This window comes from Podarcis cretensis, assembly GCF_951804945.1.
Source record: "Podarcis cretensis genome assembly, chromosome: 10".
In the NCBI taxonomy this organism is placed as follows: Eukaryota; Metazoa; Chordata; class Lepidosauria; order Squamata; family Lacertidae; genus Podarcis; species Podarcis cretensis.
The window spans coordinates 30,072,711-30,092,302 of NC_137179.1; the positions used below are offsets into that span (position 1 = coordinate 30,072,711).

Here is a 19,592-nt window from a genome sequence, read left to right on the forward strand (position 1 = left end):
CCTGGGGCACCTGAGGTCAGGTTGCTGAGGCCACCGGAAGGAAGGGATTTGGCAGAGGGTGTCTCTGGGAGACCTGGGAGCAAAGCAGATTAAATGTGATTTAGGCATGCCCAAGGAGGTAGCTTTCCTTTCTTTAATGACCTCAGCAGCCCTTAACCTAATTTGCTTGCTGCTCAAGTGCATGGTTTCATTTCAGCCTCTCGGCTGCTGTTTGCTGGTCACTGCTCACATTGGTTCCTTTATGTAAGGGGGGGCATGGAATTACAGCTTGTGCAACATTTCTTGGAGTGGGTTATCACTCAAGACATGGGGGTGTCTTCCTTGAGACCGCAGATACTTCTGTTAAGGAATTACCTGTGTGGGATGATTACCACAGAGTAACAAACATGCTTTAAATTCAGATGCTAATGTAACAGTCATGTACCAGTAGATGCGTTTCTCAAGCAGCAGCACCCTGAAGGACAAATGTTCCCACTAAATGTAAGAAGGGAAAATAAAAATAAAAATGCAACCCTCATAAACTGAGTTAACCGTGACAAGATGGTTAAGGGACCGCCAGCTAGTTTTGTTCTGGGTCCCCTTTCTAATTTTCTTTCTTCTCTTCACCCTGATTGTTTTCAGCCACTTTGGGAAGGGTACAAAAATACCGGTACAAAATACTTCAAAAATATCAGGCAGACTTCTGTGGCACCTTCCATTCTAGTTTTGTTTGGCACAGTTCATGAGATTTGGTTATTTATATACATTTTAAGGATAATCTAAGAAAGTGAGAGGCAAGCAAGGACTCCACACAAGATTGCTCTGAAGCTATTGGGTCAATAATATTTACAAGATGGCAAATTACCCATGGTCAGTCCACATAATTAAGCAACAGTTCTAACAAAAACTGCTCGTACAAAACTTCCTCAGAAGTTATACGTTACTGCCTGTATCGAAGTATCATCCAGACTGGTTTGTGCAGAAGTCATAAGACACTGCCAGCATTCTGCTGTTATCTTGTACTTTCTGGTGCAATTTCCCATCCCTTTTCTTATCTGCCTTTTTGTGGTTAAAAAAATGACAGAGTAGTTGCACTCGAATGTGTCGGATGGCAACCAATTCTGGAGGAAATAAACAGCCCATCTGGAAATGCTGCCACGTTAAAATAATATTTACACTGGGGGTTGTGGTTTGCAGTCTGCTGCTTTTTGTGCCCTCAGTTTGGCTGAAGAGATCCTGTTGCCAGGAGCTGCAAAATTGCAAGTGATGTCCTTTCAGGAGGGCACAGCTGTAATGCAAGGGGTATAGCATAGTTATGAATCTCACTCAGTGCCCAGTATGCTTATCAAAGCCAAAGCACCGTATTTTTTGCTCCATAAGACACACCCAACCATAAGACGCACCTAGTTGTTAGAGGAGGAAAAGGATAAAAAAAAATATTCTGAATGAAACAGTGGATATATGGTTTTTGTGGTTCATGCTATGGCCACAGACATGATATGTGATTTGACGGTGAGTCTGGGGTAGCCCAATGCAAAAATCCTGAAAATCCATGTGGATCTGTGCTTTGTAACCATGTTTTTGCACCATTGCAGCCCCACGAAACAGTGGATGAGTGGGGTTTTTTGGTGCAGGCGGTAGCCATGGACATGCTGTGATCTGATGGTGAATTTGGGGTGACCCAATGCAAAAATCCTGAGGATCCATGTGCTTTTACCTCCCCTTTCCCAGGTAGCCTCCTTTATCGCTAGAGTCCCTTATCTTCCTCCCAGTCGCTTGCCAATCAGCTGTTCAGTGGCTTTGTTTCAACACCCCCTTCCCTCTTTCTAAAAAAAAAAAAAGAGCATGATCTGCTTTTTGCCCCTGGGCAATTTGGCTCCAGGGCCCACGCATTCGCTCCATAAGACGCACAGACATTTTCCCTTACTTATTAGGAGGAAAAAAGTGTGTCTTATGGAGCGAAAAATACGGTAACTTCAGCTGCATAAAGGACTGGCTGAATTTCCAGGATTGTCTGGAAATGAGTTGGAATCAGGCATGTTTAGGATGTTGTGGTAGCGGCAGAGATTGTGCCACATTATGCTGTTGTTTGGAGATGCAAATTAGTAGCACTGGGCTGTCAAAACTGAAGGACCTGTCTGTGACTGAACCTTTGGTGGAGTACAAGAATTAAGTTAGACAATTGTTTTTTATTGGATCTATGGTGTGCGTGTGCATGTGTGCGTGCATGCATGTGTGCATGTGTGCACACAAGCTTTCAATTTCCAAAGGGCAATTCTTCCAGTAGAATGGAAGGTAAAGCAAATTCTGAATTGGCATACAAAACAGCACAAATATAGGGCATTACTCATGGGTGCTTAGTAGTTCTACCTCTGGCTATAGAAAGGCTACAAGCAGCCCTGCTGGGTAAAGAGCAAAGGATAGATTTATGTATTAAAGGCAGACTCAGAAGATGCATCCACTTTTTCTTAACCCCTGCCCAGACTCCTGTGACCATCTCATACCATGCAATAAAAGGAAAGGCTTTTTTGTTCATAGGTGCTGCTTAGTCTGGCCTCTTTCCAGCCACAAACCTTTCCCACCAAAGGAGGACAGTTGCACAGTGGGGCAGAGGCTTTGAAGTTAAAAGTAGCTAGAGCTACCCTGGCCTGCGGCAATCCCTGGCCAATGGACTAGGCTGGCCATACTGCAAAAAGAATAACAAGGTTTCTTTCCCTTTTGAAAGAGCGCAACAACCAACAGGTACCATTTTTCCTGCTGTAGCAACACTGAAAAACTTTTACCTGCCGTAGAACACCTCAAAGGGACAGAAGCCCTGTTGTGGATAGAACACTGAGGGTGCATTTTTGCCAAAAAAGAAGAAGGCATTTTCCTCTCATTAGGGCTACATTAGAAGGCTGAGCTAATGGCATGACTTACCTCAAATGTTTGCATTGAACATTTACTTGGCATGCCTGAAAGCGTAATCATTCTACCATCTTCCATCCCTGTTTTAGGCCAGAGGGAAAAACCCTCTCTTGTTACACAGTCTGGTCTACATAGCAGCCACCTGACATCCATCTAGGACTGATGGAAGCTTCTTTTTCCAACAGAAATGTGGCCAATAGTTGGCATCTCCTTAGCTACATACCTTCCCTCTTGTTGAAGATTTGGCACACAGCCAGTCTTTCAAAATGGATATATGACTTTCCGATCTATATGGTACTCCTCTCCCCATTCTACATACTGAAACTGTTAAAGGCTCTTCTTGCAGAAGGTCGCAAGCTGACATCTCTAGGTAGAACTGGAAGAGACCTTGGTCTGAAACCCTGGAGAGCGGCTGCCAGTCAGTGCAGACAATACTGACTGCGGTGGACCCAAGAGTTTGACTCAGCATAAGACATATGTTCCTAATATGTTCTACACCTTTGACAAAACTGAGAAAACCATGTCCAAGGGTAAGGATTACAATGTGATGGCCTCCTTTGCTGAGCTCTGGATTAGTAGAGGTAGCTTAGAAAAAGGTATCAAAGATAGACTGATCATTAAAATCTCCTAATTTAAGTGTTTGTCAGTACATGGGGGACAACCTCCAGCTGTGTTGAAAAGCATTACATAATTCTGCAAGCCATTCAGGGGAGCCCTATGGCTTGTATTCCTTCAAATTTCCATTCACAGTATAGTGGAACCTCAGTTTTCGAACTTAATCCATTCCAGAAAGCCATTCGACTTCTGAAACATTTGAAAACCGAAGCATGCATTTCCGGAAGCAATTATGTCCGGAAAACTCAATGCAGAAACCACATGGCATGTTCGGCTTCCTAAAAGCATTCAAAAATAGAAGCATTTACTTCCAGGTTTTCAGCATTCGAAAGCTGAAACGTTCGACTTCTGAGACGCTCAAAAACCAAGGTACCACTGTACCATTGTACCTTTACACATATAAACATCACTACTCTTGAGACTCGGTCTATCTCATCTCAGCATCCAGAAACATCAGTTTTCCATATACGCTCCTCCTTAGGTTGGACCAAACCCCATACAATAGCAACATTGTCTCTTGTTCATCAAAGCTGAGCTCCACATAGCTAAAAACTGTCTCTTTCCACTGTCTGGCCAGCATCGCAGCCCCCCGGTACCAAAGCTACACCCTCCCCTTCCGGCCTGCCGGCTCCATCCACGTTCCTGTTCTCTGCAATGTGGTTCGTTGCATCACCCCCTGCATTGTTAATGTTGCGGGAGAGGTGGTGGTTGTCTCCAGGGTGGTCCTCTGCTTCCGGGACATCTGATTCTGCTTCCTCTGTTTCACTGCCACCTCCGCCTGCAGGAGGGTTCTCTGGCTGAGAGTTCTTCTTTTCCTTCCTGCTCAGGCAGCAGTAAGAAGCCACAGCCAGGAACAGAGACGACAACACAACCTCCGAGCCAGCCAGGTAGAAGATAACCTCGTATTTCTTGAGCGCATCCACCAATCGTCCTGGGATTTTAAAAAAAGACAAAGAGAGAGAGCATAGCATAGCTGTATTATAGCAACCTCCCACAATTTCATGTTGATGCCGTATTAAAGCACTTCCTCAGAAACTGGAACCTGTGCTGCTTGAAAGCTCACAAAATGTAGACATCAAGGCAGAAAATGGTACCCACAGTCAGTATATTTTCCCCTCTCCTTAGTTCCATGCATTCCCCTGCCTGGTCACTGAAGCAGCAGAGATGGTAGGATACAACTATGGAAGGAAGAGGATGAGCAAGTTCTTTCTTTAAGGCAGGGGTAGCTGACTTGTGGCTTCCCAGTGGCACACGATGATGGAAGCTGCCACCCAACAACATCTCGAGAGCCAACTTGGGTTGGAGGTGAATCTGGGCTGGCCTGTACGCACACAGCTCACAACCCTGACTTCTAAGTCTTACTCTCCCAAGTTTCTAGTGCTTAACTCTGTTCTCAGTGCTGCTTCAGGGTTCAGTTAATGGTGATGTTAGGTAGCCCATAGGGCTAGCAGGAAGAGGGACTGTGTGCTTGTGGAAGAAAAGCAACAAAGGGAGAGTGATGCTGAGGGTTGCAAAGGTAGAGATCAGGCTCCTTGGGCCACCCTGGAACAACACACTTGGCAATAAATATGCTTTGCCACCATGTAGTATATTAAATGAACCAATGGGGACTTCATAGTACTTTAAGGCATATGTGTGTAAGAGGTGGAGTGGAGTCAGAATGAAAAAGGATTTAGAGAAAAATAAGATGGCTGGGTCACTTACTCCCAACACTGTCAGTCATCCCTATTTAAGCCAGCCAAGAAACACATAGAAACTGGGAGGGCAGGCAGGCAGGAATGTGTGCTTTCCATAGTAAGTTGCCTGTTCTTCTTCAGAGAGCCCATGTGCATAGTAAAATGTCAAGTGGGATCAACCTGCAAACTGGAGATGTGCTGTCCTGTGAAATAAACCAGTATTCTGGCATGATAGGAAGCCACCATGTTAGGTCAGGTTGGCTGAAGAGGTATTTGCAAGCTATTTCAGCAGGAATATTGGAATTTCCAGGAGAAACACATGGTTAAGGTGTTGCAGCACCTTCACGTGGCCAAATCTTCTAAGAAGTCACACACCCCTGACCTGACAGCCAGTGTGGTGGTTACAGGGTCAGTCTAGGATCAGGGAAACCTGAGTTCAAATCTCTACTCAGCTGTGAAGTCCACTTGGTGGTCTTGGGCCAGCCCTTCTTTCAGCCAAACCTACCTTAAAGGATTGTTATGCAAATAAAATGGGAGACGATCAGGCATGAACTCCCTCAAAGAAGAGTGAGCTAAAAATTTAATAAAAACTCATTTCCAATGTTTTGTCCCTAATTTTGAAAATTTTTATCTAGGTCTTAAATATCTAATTTTAAGCACAATGTTTATTCAAAATTTAGTTTTCTCATAAAATTCACTCATTCTCATAATACTATCAACTAACTTAATGGGCCCTGTTACATATTTTGCATATTTAATAAGAATTGAAATAAGGTGATAAGTTGCTGGCTAAAGCATTATAAATTTGGAACGCAGGAGCGTGAGATGTGAGGAAGTCCAAAGGATGAAGAAAATATGAGTACTGCAAGATGTTAAATTTTATGCTTGTTCTTTCTTATGTTTACTTTCTGTTTATTCTGTCTTTTCTCTATTGTATCAATAAAATTCTTAATAAAAATTATTATTAAAAAAAAAAATTAATAAAAACTAAACCCCCAAACCCTGGCTCCTAACCACAGATATACTGAGACTCATCAGTGGGATGGGATAGCTTTCTGCAAATGTTCAAATGCACCCTGCTCTTTATTATTACTTTTATGAAGTTTTTGTCTTGGGGTTGGGCTCTTTCATGGAAGCCCCGCCTACAATTAAGCTCTGCAGAAATGAGTGCAGGTAACAGGTGCCCAAGACTTACCTGCAGAGGGTGGTCCAATGAGCACTGCAAAGGCCTCAATGAGCAGCACAAGCCCAATGGCGCTGGAGAACTTCTGTGACCCAATGATGGCCATGAGCACTTCAAACTGCAGGGCCCCCACCATCCCGTAGGAGATGCCAAAGAAAATGCAGAAAATGACAAGGGCCGTGTAATCGGTGGCCCTGGCGCTAAAGATATCTGTCAGGCCATTGAAGAGCATAGCGAAGCTGAACAAGTAGGTCACATGGGGCCGCACCCGCTTCAGCCCAGCAAGCACCCCACAGGATGGGCGGGCAAAGATGTCTATGAAACCAATGATGGACAGGAGGAAAGCGGCCTCTTTGTCTGGCACTCCTGAGTCTTTGGCATAGTTGACTAGCAATATGGTGGGCACAAAGAGACCTAAGACCATGATGAACTTGGCAATGGCATAAATGACGAAACCCCGGTTTTTGAAGATAGAAAAATCCAACAGCTTCTTCCCTTTCTTGGGCTTCTTCTTCTTCTTGGCTTTATTTGACTTCTTGGCGCTGTCCATGGTGCTGACAGCCTCTTCGGCCCTTCCTCCCATGGGCAGCATTTCTTTGGCTTCATACTTGTCCTGGGCTTCCTCTCCTTTCTTCTTCCTGTTCAGCTCCAGGGGTCTCATGACGGCTCCGCAGGTGCAGCAGTTAAGCAGGAGTCCCCCCATGATGAGGAATCCCCCTCGCCAGCCAAACTTCTCCAGCAAGACTTGGCCCAGTGGAGAGAGGGCTGAAAGGAAGACGGGACTCCCGGCCGCAGCAAGCCCATTGGCAAGAGGTCTGCGCTTGTCAAAGTAGGACCCTAACATGATCAGAGAAGGCTGAAAGTTCAGAGCCATGCCTAAACCTGTGGGGTATAAAGGGATTTGTGAGTAATAGGTGAGAAAATAGGATTGTGGCTTTAAGAGATGTACAGAGGTACCTTGGGTTAAAGATGCTTCAGGTTACATGATTTCGGGTTACGCACTGCGCCAAACCCAGAAGTACTGGAACAGGTTACTTCCGGGTTTCGGCACTCATGCATGCGAAGAGGCACTAAAGCATGCTTTGCGCATGCGCAGAAGCACTGGGTCTCAACCTGCACATGCGCAGACGTGGCACTGCAGGTTGCGAATGGTGCGGGTTGCGAACGTGCTTCCAGCACGGATCACGTTCGTAACCCAAGGTTCCACTGTATAGGTTTCAAGATCCTGGTTTATCAACTGAGGTCCCCATTGCACAGCCAGTTCCTGAATATAGAATTCATCCATGCAATTTATAACACTTCAGAGTTATTTCAGACTATTATTTGAAGTTATATGTCATGAAGACAGTACCTCTTGATTGGGCACCACTCAATCACAGAATTTGCAAAGCAAACACAGAAGCCTAGCTGATATCACCAATAATGCTCACCAGGAGCCCAAAGGAGCCCAAGAGGTGCATTTAGCATCATGTGTATGAAAATGCTGCGAGCATCATGTTCTTTCCTCCTTTTTGCACTTTCACACCACTCTGACAATTTCTCATGCCACCTATCACTTCCAGATGCATTCCCATGTGACACTGCTTTCCACCCAGCCCCCTTGCCCAACACTAACCTGTCAGCACACCAGCCGTCAGGTACAGCTCAATAATGTTGGTGGTGAAGGAGGCTAGAATCATCCCAGAGGAAGCCAGGAGCCCCCCAACAAGCATCACAGGCCGGCACCCAAACTGGTTCACCAAAATGCTGCTCACCGGCCCTGCAGAGAATCAAAGAAACAAGAAAGGGAGGAAAGGCCTGGGTTAAATAAAAAGGGGAAGAAAAAGTGAAGCGATGTGTGATTTCCTGTTCTCGCTTGGGAGAAGAACTGCCTGAATGTCTGGAAGATGTTCTCTGGCACTCTTATACTTCATAGGCAAACAGAAAAGTAGCCCCGCACCTCAAACTTCTGACTGCTGGCTATTTGTCTGAAAGCCTTCCGTTCTCTGCCCCAGCAATGTGCAAAGCAATGTCAAAGAATGCTTGCCAGCATTCAACCACTGCAACACAAGAAAGTTTACTCAATTAGTTATTTGCTTTCCCACCCCCCAGATCTGGGGGCCAGAAATGCTGTGGACTGCAGGGGTCTGGGGCACCAGGCAGCTGAAGTTATAGGAATCCAGGAGGGGAGCTGGGTGAAAGCTCATTCTGCTCAGAAAAGCGGCAGACTGTCGGTGGGACTGAAGAGAGGTGGTTAAGGAGGCCACTCACAATAAACCAGTGAGATCCTTGGCTAGATCTTTGCTTTCATGGCTGTGTACATTTTATCAGCACAGACAAGGAAGTGTTTCATGGGACAGAGTCGTGGGATCCTTACCTGTTCCATACAACATAGCCAGCATGATAGATGAGATCCAAGCTGTGTCACTATAGCCCACATGGAAGTCATGCATCAGCTCCTTGAAATATATGCTCACTGCCTTTGGAAAGGCATAGGAAAAGCCAGTGATGACAAAGCAACCAAACAGTACTATCCAGCCCCAGCCACCATCTGGAGGCTTTGCTCTTTCTGGCAGGTGGCCGTCCTCAGCATGGCCCTTCCCCATTGTTCAGCCAGGGGCAGGAACCCAAAAGCGAGCGAGATGAGTGGTGCTGCAGGAACAGAAGAGAACAGAGGATGCAGATACAGACAAGCAGCTCCCATTGTCTCCCTTCAGCCTCGTTTCTGTTCATGAGCTTCCCCTCCCTCTTTCAATCTGAAGTAGGGCAATAACTATGTCTGAAGGCAAACTCATGCAAGGGACTAACAGTGCTGCTCAACAAGGCAATAGCTGCAGTAAATAAACACTGCAGCATCAAAATGTAGCGTAAAGCAATAGGAACTAAAGATGATTAATTAAGACTAAAATGCAACTGAAACACAATTTAAAATTCAGTTCAGATGTAAGAGGCCCAGTTTGTGAAACAAGTTGCTTGAAATGCCTGGGAGAGTAAAAGGATACTTCCCCTTTCTCTGAAAATCCATAAAGATGGCACCAGCTGAACCTGTCTGAGAAGGCTATACCATAACTGGGGTAGCACTACTGAAAGGGGCCTCTTCCTGTTCCTTACCCACTTGGCTTCATTTGCAGGATCACTCAGAATAGGGCCTCTGAAGCAGATCTTAATATTCAGTCAGTATATAAGGGGAAAGTCACTCTTTCAGGGAATCTGGTCTCAAGCCACTTAGGTTTAAATCTCAATTCAACATCAATAATACAACCAAAAACCAATGAATTGTTGTATAACATATAGGACCTCTTCGGTTTTTTGAGGGAGCTGGGTATGTTTAGCCTGGGAGAAAAGGCAACTGAGAGGAGATATGATAGCCATCTTCAAATATCTCAAGCCTGTTTTCTCCTCCTCTGGAGGGTAGGGCTTGATCCAGTGGATTAAATTCACAAGAAAGGAGATTCCGACTAAACATCAGAAGGAACTTTCTGGCGGTAAGAGCTGTTCAACAGTGGAATGGATTTCCTCAGAAGGTGGTGGACTCTCCTTCATTAGAGGTTTTTAAGCAGAAGTTAGATGTCCATCTGTCATAGATACTTTAGTTGAGATTCCTGCATTGCAGGGGTAGCACTAGATGGTCCTCAGGGTCCCCTCCAACTCTACAATTCTATGATTCTATAATACTTTCATGGAAACAGCAAGAAGCAAAGAACTGGCATTTCTGGCACAGCTACTTCCTCTGGACAGTCAGGAGACATAGCAACGTATCTCCAGCTTGGAGCCAGAATATCTAGGCTCTGACACTTTCTCTTTTCCCCTTGAGTTTCAGGGTTGTTTATTCCCCTCTGGTCCTTGGATTTCCTCTCCCACTCTTTGTCTAGCTTTAAATGTTAAAGTACCATGATCTGTGGTGTGATTAAAAACCATTAATACCATCTTTTGCTGAAGGCTCTGCATGCTGCTGTAACGCAGAAAACAATGGCCCGTTCTTCTGAAACGCAGACAAATAGGCCAAAAGTTGTGACCAAGAGCACAAATTAAGCAATTATTGTATGAGTGCATGCCAGACAGATTATTTGCCTGTGTGCAATTGCTATGGTTGAGTACAAAAGTGTGGGTGTAAACAGGGGATTGGAAGGGGGCAGTGGAGGTGTCTCAAAGCCTTAAGCTGGTCAAGAATGTCTATGTAAGTTTGCTACCCCCTCCGCAAGTTTTCCAATGCAACAACACATGACCTTTGTGATACTGAGCATGCTGGCAATGGGGAGGTTATTATAGCATTAGCATCAGGAGGCCATGCTGCCAGATCCTATGGCGCTTCAGTGGCTGTGGCAACACCAACAATGTCTCACAGTACCGTAACTACCGTGGTACCTTATCTGTACCCAAGAGGAAGGTGTGTACAGCTTATGCCCATTGCAGGGAAACTCCAGGTCCTTCCTAGACACTGGGCTGCACCAGCACCTGTGGGATCAGCACTGGGCAAGTGCTCTTATGCTGTGTTATCTCTGGGGTTGTATTTATCGCATGCAGCTGTGCTTCCATTCTGTTGCAGTTCGTCTTCCACCTATCACGACGTTATTCACCTCACTGTCCACTACGGTGAAATTACCTAACTCACATAATTTGTGTAATTAATTACATTTTTTGTAATTACATTAGCATTGCGTTATTCCACCCCATTCATTTCAGTGCAAAGGAAACAATGCGAATGGAGGGGCAGGGAAAACTAACATCTGCAGACTAAAAGCACCAGCAGCAGCCAATGCTGACCATATTCCTGGAATTTATTTCCATTCTGGACATGGGACAAATAGTAAGTAAGCATGGGCAATTTCTGCTCTCGTTTCCATTTTTCGCTAGTAATCTCTGGCATCCCTAGTTGTCTCTGGAGGAGAGCCAACACAGCAATACTGATAGAAGCTGCTGCACTGGGACTGGGACTTTCAGTCCCAGTTTTGGCACTAGATGTCAATGTAATGCTCATGGCCAGTCCTACCATGAGGCAGAGTGAGGCAGCCACCTCAGGTGGCAAATGTTGATGAGCAGGAAAGAACTGTGTGTGCCTTGTGGCATGACCTGCACCCTCTAAGCTAGCCTGCTGCCCTCAGGAGGATGCTGTCCCATTTGCCATTGTCAAAGTGACATTCAGCTGCCAGTCTTGTTGGCTTTTGTACATGGAACAGGAACAGGTGCCATCCTGTCTTTTGCTTCAGGCAGCCAAATGTATTGGGCCAGCCCGGAGGACACTTATGCATTTTTGCCTATATGCAAAGGACTCAGCAGGGTTGATCCTTTTGCAATGATGTTTTGTAGACCATATTCATGGCAGTTAATACATTATAGCTGCCACACACAGAATTTTCAATGGCACAATAAAAAGGCACTTGAGCTGCAAAGTTTTCTGCTCCACACAAATAACTCACTGTATTATGAGCCATCATTTAAAATGGCCTTTGCATGGGATCTATAACATGCAAACCAAGGGTGGGGAAACTCTGGCCCTCCAGATGTTCCTGGACTCCAACTCCCATCATCCATCTCCACTGACATGCTGGCTGGGGCTGATGGGAGTTGGAGTCCGACAACATCTGGAGGGCCAAAGGTTCCCCAGACCTGATAGAAACCTGCCTTAGGAGCTTGTTTGCCCCCCTTTCTCTCAGTTCTGCTAGCCTTCATGGATACAGAGACAGGCTTCCACTTTACTTGTAAATTGCCTCAGTCTGAAGGCTCCAGGAATATAAAAATAAGCAACACCTAACACCTGGGCAGCAGACTGAACTGGCACAAAAACCACCAGGTAACAGTCTTCCCCGTTTTGTATTTCTACTTAAATTATGGTAATTATTTCCACATATGCATATATACATATAGATCAGCATATGCAATTTTTCATGCAGATTGGTGTCCTCTTTCGTCATCTTCTTGTTGTTGTTGTTGTTGTTGATGTGTCTCCTTTTTTTTGGCCACTCTGTCTTAGCCAGAGGCCTACATGTACATATCTATACAGAGCATGTACACGCACACAGAGTCTGGCATAAAAATAATCAGACTCCAGGGGAGCAGAGATTTCCCTTCAGGTCCAGTAATCACCATGGCTCATATGCACTCTTTTTAAAACAAGCCAAGACAAGATAACCCAGGACACAAGGTTCCGCAAAATAAGGGACTCAACACAAACTCCAAATTTTGTTGCAAGACCCGGGAGGCCAGTTCCTGGGATCCCCAAACCTAAAACAGCAGAGACTCTCCGCCTGAATGCACAAGCAGCACAAAGGAAAGCATCCAGGGCAAATTAACTTAGTCTTTAAGAGCATCCCTTGCTCAATGTGTTCATCCTGAGTTGAAACTTATTGGGCATCCTCCTTGGGTCACTAATTCCCAACGCATATAACAATGCTAACACCTGACATACAAAATAGCATGCTCCATATTAAAATACAGACCTTGGGTGGGCTGTGCCTTCCCTTTCACTTTTTGACTTCCAAGGAGAAGGATCCAAGGAGCGCTTCCTGGTGCCTAGGGCTAGTTTGAAGAAGGAGGGGACAACCTTTCAGAACTCACTCCATGACAGGCATCCAATGAGAACCCCTGGAAGAAGCCTTCTGATTTCTTGCATCCTTCTTTCCTAGCCAGCAAAAACCTCAGCTCTCAAAGATCCCGATGGGGTCTTCTTATGGTGATCAATAGCTGCTTCCAGGCCCTCCTCCAGAGTCCCCTTGGCTCTGTGAAGCCTGCAGCTCAAGCACCAAAGTGTTTACCGCATGGATGTGGGTCAGCAGCTGCTTATGTTTTAAAGTCGCTAAAGAATCATAGGTTGCTGATCTAGCAGAAAGAAACCACTTCTCCACTTTTAAGAGGCTTTCCCAGCCAATGGGAAGGAGCAGAGAGCAGCATGCCTGGGCCACAATCCCCCTGTAATCCAGCTTCTCCAAAGTGAGAGGTAGCTGGGAGAGGGCAAGAGTCTTTAAGCTTCCTCCCTCTCCGCTCTTGAGGTTTTCCTGCAGGGTTTGAGGAGGGGAAGGCGTTGGTTTTGGCTCCCTAGACCAGGGCAGCCTTATGGGACATAATAAAGCTGCAGGAATGATGCTGGCAGGATGCCATCCTAGGGCATGACACTGACAAGACACAATCTCAGAGCAGGGAACATGCAGAGGTCAAGATGAACATCCCAGGGAGCCTCATGCCTCTACATTGTCCTATGAGAAGTAGTCGTGTTCAGGGTCAGATTCACCATAGCACTAACATCTAGACAACTATCCCATGCATTCCCTAACCATGCCAATGGTAAGTAAAGCAACAGCTCCATCTGCAGACAATTTAAACAACGACTTCACGTTGCATTTCAGTGCACCTTACAGATGCTTAATTAAGTGCTTTTCTGGAAGACTCGTTTATTGAACATTCATGCTGATTTCATTTACAAAAAGCTTATGCCATAGTTGTGGAGCACTTGTGCGTCAGTGGCATTCATCTCCCATTGGAACTGATTTGCCTGTAAGGCGTTTACACACCTTCCTGCAAGTCATTTGTTCATCCCATACTTTTCAATGCGTTTCCAAACCACAAAAAGTCAATAGTGGTTTGTTTTTTTAATGGATTTTAATCAGTTTGGATTAGAATGGATTAAAACCCATTTGGATGAAGTCACAATTAACTGTCAATAACTTGTGAGAAAAACTGATGAATAGTTCCTTACTGCATGTTTCACATTCATAATATCATGGGGGGCGAGGGGACAGCCAAAATAAGGTTCCTTTCATGGTGTGTGTATGAGAGAGAAAACGTCAAGATCGAAAGAAGGTATCTATATTATATAAATATTCAGAAATGGACAGGTATAGTCAGAAAGTCCATGTTTACTATGATGGCTACATTAAAATTCCATGGTGTTTGACTCTCTAAAAATCTCCCTATCGCAAATTACAGGCACTTTATAGGCAAAAATCACTGTGTCTTTTGAAAATGGTCACTGTTCTTTTCCCATCTCCACAGCAAGCCCCATGGTGCTATAGTATTGTAGTATCTTTGAGTGAGAGCCCTCTCTGAAAATACTAGTTGTGTGCATTCATTACAGTTTCCCCATTTTGTGCTTTTCTGTTTGGTGTATTGCAAGGAGTACTTAAGATGTCTTCATATTTATGTATTTGATGCTGCAATCTGCTCAGAAGTAAGTCCCACCAGCTTCAAAATATATTGTGCATGGAATGCGACTGTTAACCTGTTGCGGGAGGGTTGTTGTTGTTGTTTTACAAGACTAAGGGGTGGAAAAATGGCAGCCCTGAAAAGCGCACCATGGGAGGGTAGAGAGATTCTGTTGGCACAATATTTCTGAGGGCAAAAGCAGTGGGGGTGAGGTTAGGCCACCGTAGGGAAAAAAAACCCCAAGCTGGCACTCATGTCACCAATGAGCCCAGGTAGGTTTTAAGACCTACCCTCACAAGTCCCAGAAGTGAAAGGCCTTGGTTTCTAATCCTCGTAAGCTTCTTAACTTCTTTCCCTTCCTCACCCGCTTCCCTATCTATACATTCCTGTCGGGGGGGAAAGAAGTAAGAGCACAGGTAGGGAAGGGAGCGTGTAGGGGCGTTCAGAGCTCACAGACGGGGTTTAATTTCTATTAATAAGGCTAATCGGCTAAAGGAGCCACAGCAGGTCTCCCCCTGCTCCCCCTTCCACTCCCGGCCGCGAGGGCTCAGGCAACAATGGGGGGCTTGTGCAGAGGCCCACGTGAGGCCTTGAGATGCAGGCATCTATGAGGGAAAGAAAACAAGCTCCCTTCTCACCCACTCCTTTTTACAGCAGAGAACCCAGTCCCAGCCACCACCACCGGGGAGATTTTCATTAAACCAGGTTTAAAAGGTGACTGACAGGCGCTACACCTGGCGCCACTGAAGGAGAAACCAAACTCCACACAAGTGGGGAGGGCAGGGCAGGTTTGTGTGGCAAGAGAGAGGGTGTGGTGTGTGCCAACCCAGCATAGTCTCTGTTTACTGTAGGGAAAAGGTAAACGTCACATCTAACAGCAGCCGGTTCACCAGCTGCAGCTGTTCCAAGAAAAGGACAGCCTTGCCGCTCTGACGCATGGCGCATAACCTTCCCAATGGATTACTGCAATGCATTCTTTGTGGGGCTGCTCTTGAAGATGGTTCAGACCCTGCAGCTATGGTCAGCTCCTTATGGATCATACAGCATCAGTCCTGAGAGAATTACACTAGCTGCCAACTTACTACCAAGCCAAATTCAAGGAACTCTGGAGTTCTCTCCTATTATTAGTATTAGTATTAGTATTAGTATTAGTATTAGTATTAGTATTAGTATTAGTATTAGTATTATTAGTATTAGTATTAGTATTAGTCCACCCATACAATGAAAAATATAGCTTGGATACTTTAAAAGCAGATTAGCCAAATTCATGAAGGCTAAGGGTATCATTGGATGACTGCCTTCAGTGCTGCCTGCAAGGGCTGGCAGTCCGAACTTGTTCCTCACCTGGCAATCAGCCAGTTGGCTGCTCAACCTTGGTGTGAAAAAATCAGCCAAAAATCAAGCTTGCCTGTTGAAGCCTAGTTCCTGAAGTTATGCTTGTTGACTTGCTAACTGGATAGCTCAGTTGGTTAGAGTGTGGTGCTGATAAACAAAAGAGGTTTAAAGACTCTCTCAAGGCAAATGTAAAATAATGTAGTATAAACACCAACAACTGGGAAGAACTGGCCTGCGGGCGCTCCAGTTGGAGAACAGCCTTTACCAAAGGTGTCATGGGATCTGAAGATGCTTGAACTCAAGATGAAAGGAGAAACGTGCTAAGAGGAAGGCACGCTTGGCAAATCCACACCGTGATCAACTCCCACCCGGAAACCAATGTCCCCACTGTGGAAGGACGTGTGGATCCAGAACTGGCCTCCACAGTCACTTACGGACTCACTGTTAAAACAGTGTTCATGGAAGACAATCTTACTCGGCTACGAGTGATTGCCAAAGGAGGAGGAGGAGGTGCTGATATCTCCAAGGTTGCAGGTTTTCCTGCATTGCAGGGGTTGCACTAGCCAGCCATGTGCACCATGCACCTTCTCCTGGGAAGAAGGTACCATTTGTTGTTCCACCTCAAGTAGCAAAATATCATGGGCTGGCCTTGTAGACATTTCTTAGCAAAGGACCAGCTACAGGAACTGAGAGAGAAATGGGAAAGGACTGCTAGATTCTGCTGCCACCTGGTGGCGGTTAGACTGAACAACCAAAGGCATGTCAAAGGCACCAGGCTGCTTGTTTAGGTAACATAGGAAACTGCTTTATACAGTGATACCTCAGGTTAAGTACTTAATTCGTTCCGGAGGTCCGTACTTAACCTGAAACTGTTCTTAACCTGAAGCACCATTTTAGTTAATGGGGGCCTCCCGCTGCTGCCGCGCCGCCGAAGCATGATTTCTGTTTTCATCCTGAAGCAAAGTTCTTAACCTGAGGTAATATTTTTGGGTTAGTGGAGTCTGTAACCTGAAGCATATGTAACCTGAGATACCACTGTACTGAGTCTTACCACTGGTCCATCTAGCTCAGCATTGTCCAACTCCACAACATCCTTTGCTTATTTCAATGGGATAAATTTAGGATATATATGGAAATAGAGACAAGGGGAAAATTAAAATGTTGATCAGAAACACATATGTACTTATAGAAATCACAGTAGGCATGAGATAACGCTTACTACGTAAAAAGTTTTATTAAGGAATAGACACAGCAGATAGATAAACAAGATAATAATTTCCGAAATCGAGATAAAGGGAAGTCGATCAATGTCATCAAAGTTGTATGTATTTCATGTTTTGTTTGTTTGTTTTTTCTCTTTTTCTGTTTTTTCTTTTTCATTTTGTCTTTTGTATGTTTGTGAAATATATTTATGTCAAAATTTAATACAAAATTAAAAAAACAACAACAACATCCTTTGCTTATTTAGCAGATTGGGAAGACAGAGAAATACAGTGTCTCTTTCTGCAAGAATATGTTATCATTTCAACATGCAGACATCAGAAACATTATTTCCGTGTGATCCAGTTTTTCATCTTGGTGACATTTTGTCCTGAGATCAGTTTCATCTGTGCCACCATCTGGTGAGCTTTTCCGCTCAGGCCTTCCATGGCAACAGAGTCTCTCTGCTGGGCCTTGAAGCTGCTCTGTGAGGGAAAGGGGGATGGTACCTGAACCAGGTAAAAGCAGAAGGGAGCTGTATCAGTCCAAGGAAGTGGAGCGGGTGGAGGAAAATATTGCTGTGAGCTTCAGCTGGTTTTTGTTCAAGGTAAACCTGCTGGGCAGGTCTGACGGGCTCATCCCTTTGTTATGTAAACAACGGGAAATAAATATTGCTGGAACATCTCACTGCTCAGAGAAGTGAGGTGCCACATAACAATATCCAGGCATATTTCTTGTTTATTTTGTCAAGACAGAATTTGATCTTAATATTACAAAATACAAAAAAATAATAATTAAAATGTATTTTACATGTTAAGAGAGTCATCAGGGCAACATGTTTGAATAAGGTGGTTTGCTGTCCTAGAAAAGCAGATTTGTATCAGAAGATAGATTCTGAAGCAACAGGCAATGAAATGCATAATACAGTCCCCAAGGTCGCAGCTGCACCACACATTTAAAGGACATGGCTTTCCTCAATGAATCCTGGGAACTGTGGTTTGTTAAGAGTGGTGGGAATTGTAGCTCTTTGAGGGGGTAAACTACGGTTCCCAGGATTCTTTGGAGGGAAAGCAGTGTGATTTAAATGTATGGTGTGAACATGACCCCAAACCCAACAACAATGCAAAACAATTGCCTTTCGCAGAAAATTTGTATATTTTCCTCTTGTGATAAAAGCAATAAACACATAACAACATGAGTTGTTTAGCTTTTTTTAGTTTTGCCCAAAGTTGTTGAGCAAGTTTGCAAAAAAAAAAGGAAGTTTTTGAGCTATTTTTAAGGAAAATTGTCCAAAATGACATTGCCGGCATAGGTTGCCATATGTCTGGATTTTCCCAGACATTTTTAGCGGTTTCCACCTGGAGACTGCTTCTAACTGCAGTATTCTGGCTATGTCCGGGAAATTCCAGGCATATGGCAACCCTAGCAAAAATGCAAAAGTCTAGCTCAGAGGCTCCAGGGTCACTTCCAGAGCTTATTTGTTTACTGCTCATTCATCCTGATTTATTCATACAGTCTTTGGGGAGGTTAGAAGACGTCTACTGTTTATTGAGCATCCATTCTGATTTGTTTGCAGGGAGGTTACATGACTTTGCGTAAAGAGATTGTGGTTCCACTTTTTCCAATAATTTCCTCGTCACTTTCCTTACTGCAAAAAGTCTGGGGATTTTTAGAAGTGGGTTTGATGCACTGCACAGGATCAACAAATCCACTTTAATTCAGTAACCTGTATTTGTCATATTGTGACTGAATCTCACCCACAAAATACCAACAGTCTGGCAGTAGCCTCGGTGGATTTCTTGGTGTCTTAATTTATCTGTTAGGTAAAAGGTAAAGGTACCCCTGCCCGTACGGGCCAGTCTTGACAGACTCTGGGGTTGTGCGCCCATCTCACTTAAGAGGCCAGGGGCCAGCGCTGTCCGGAGACACTTCCGGGTCACGTGGCCAGCGTGACATCGCTGCTCTGGCGAGCCAGAGCCGCACACGGAAACGCCGTTTACCTTCCCGCTGGTAAGCGGTCCCTATTTATCTACTTGCACCCGGAGGTGCTTTCGAACTGCTAGGTTGGCAGGCGCTGGGACTGAGCAGCGGGAGCGCACCCCGCCGCAGGGATTCGAACCGCCGACCTTTCGATCGGCAAGTCCTAGGCGTTGAGGCTTTAACCCACAGCGCCACCTGCGTCCCCTAATTTATCTGTTAGAATGGTTCAAACACTGAGAATCTTCTCTGTGCGACATGCCCTGAATGTTTCGAACACTGCATTTTACATGGAGAGACATGTGCCTAGGGGGTGGGCCAATCAACCAATTTCACTTTCTCTCAGTTTCTCATCTTAAGTTCAGTTCTCCACATCATGTTGCAATTTTAATCTATTCTTTAAAAAGTCCACATGAAAATTCATCGACATTTCAGTGTGAATTTCTCCTCCTATACAAATTTCTGTATGCAATTTCCCCTAACATAACGCATTGTTGTATGTTTTCTTCAGTAACATGTGCATCTTTATACACACATTATTTGGCTGCGGACATGAACTTTTGGAATTGGGGAAACATGAATTCCAAAGAATGCTTGAGTTTCGG

At 44.9% G+C, this 19,592-nt stretch overlaps 1 protein-coding gene across 1 annotated transcript; it reads right to left on the reverse strand.

Annotated features, from left to right (window-relative positions):
• Nucleotides 1-3,502: 3,502 nt before the first annotated feature.
• SLC16A8 (solute carrier family 16 member 8) lies at nt 3,503-13,278 on the reverse strand. The gene is made up of 5 exons (XM_079993514.1): nt 12,777-13,278; nt 8,717-8,991; nt 7,976-8,119; nt 6,373-7,242; nt 3,503-4,432 (listed from the first exon to the last, which is right to left on the reverse strand). The coding sequence occupies exons 2-5, from the start codon at nt 8,943-8,945 to the stop codon at nt 4,047-4,049; spliced, it is 1,629 nt and encodes a 542-aa protein (XP_079849640.1). The 5' UTR covers nt 8,946-8,991; nt 12,777-13,278; the 3' UTR covers nt 3,503-4,046.
• Nucleotides 13,279-19,592: the final 6,314 nt, after the last annotated feature.

Excerpts from the sequence above, each read along its gene's own strand:
- SLC16A8 (XM_079993514.1), bottom strand. The coding sequence starts at position 8,945 with ATGGGGAAGGGCCATGCTGAGGACGGCCACCTGCCAGAAAGAGCAAAG. Across the intron at positions 8,120-8,716 it reads GGCTATGTTGTATGGAACAG|GGCCGGTGAGCAGCATTTTG; the intron begins GTAAGGATCCCA and ends GATTCTCTGCAG. Across the intron at positions 4,433-6,372 it reads CATTGGACCACCCTCTGCAG|GACGATTGGTGGATGCGCTC; the intron begins GTAAGTCTTGGG and ends TTAAAATCCCAG.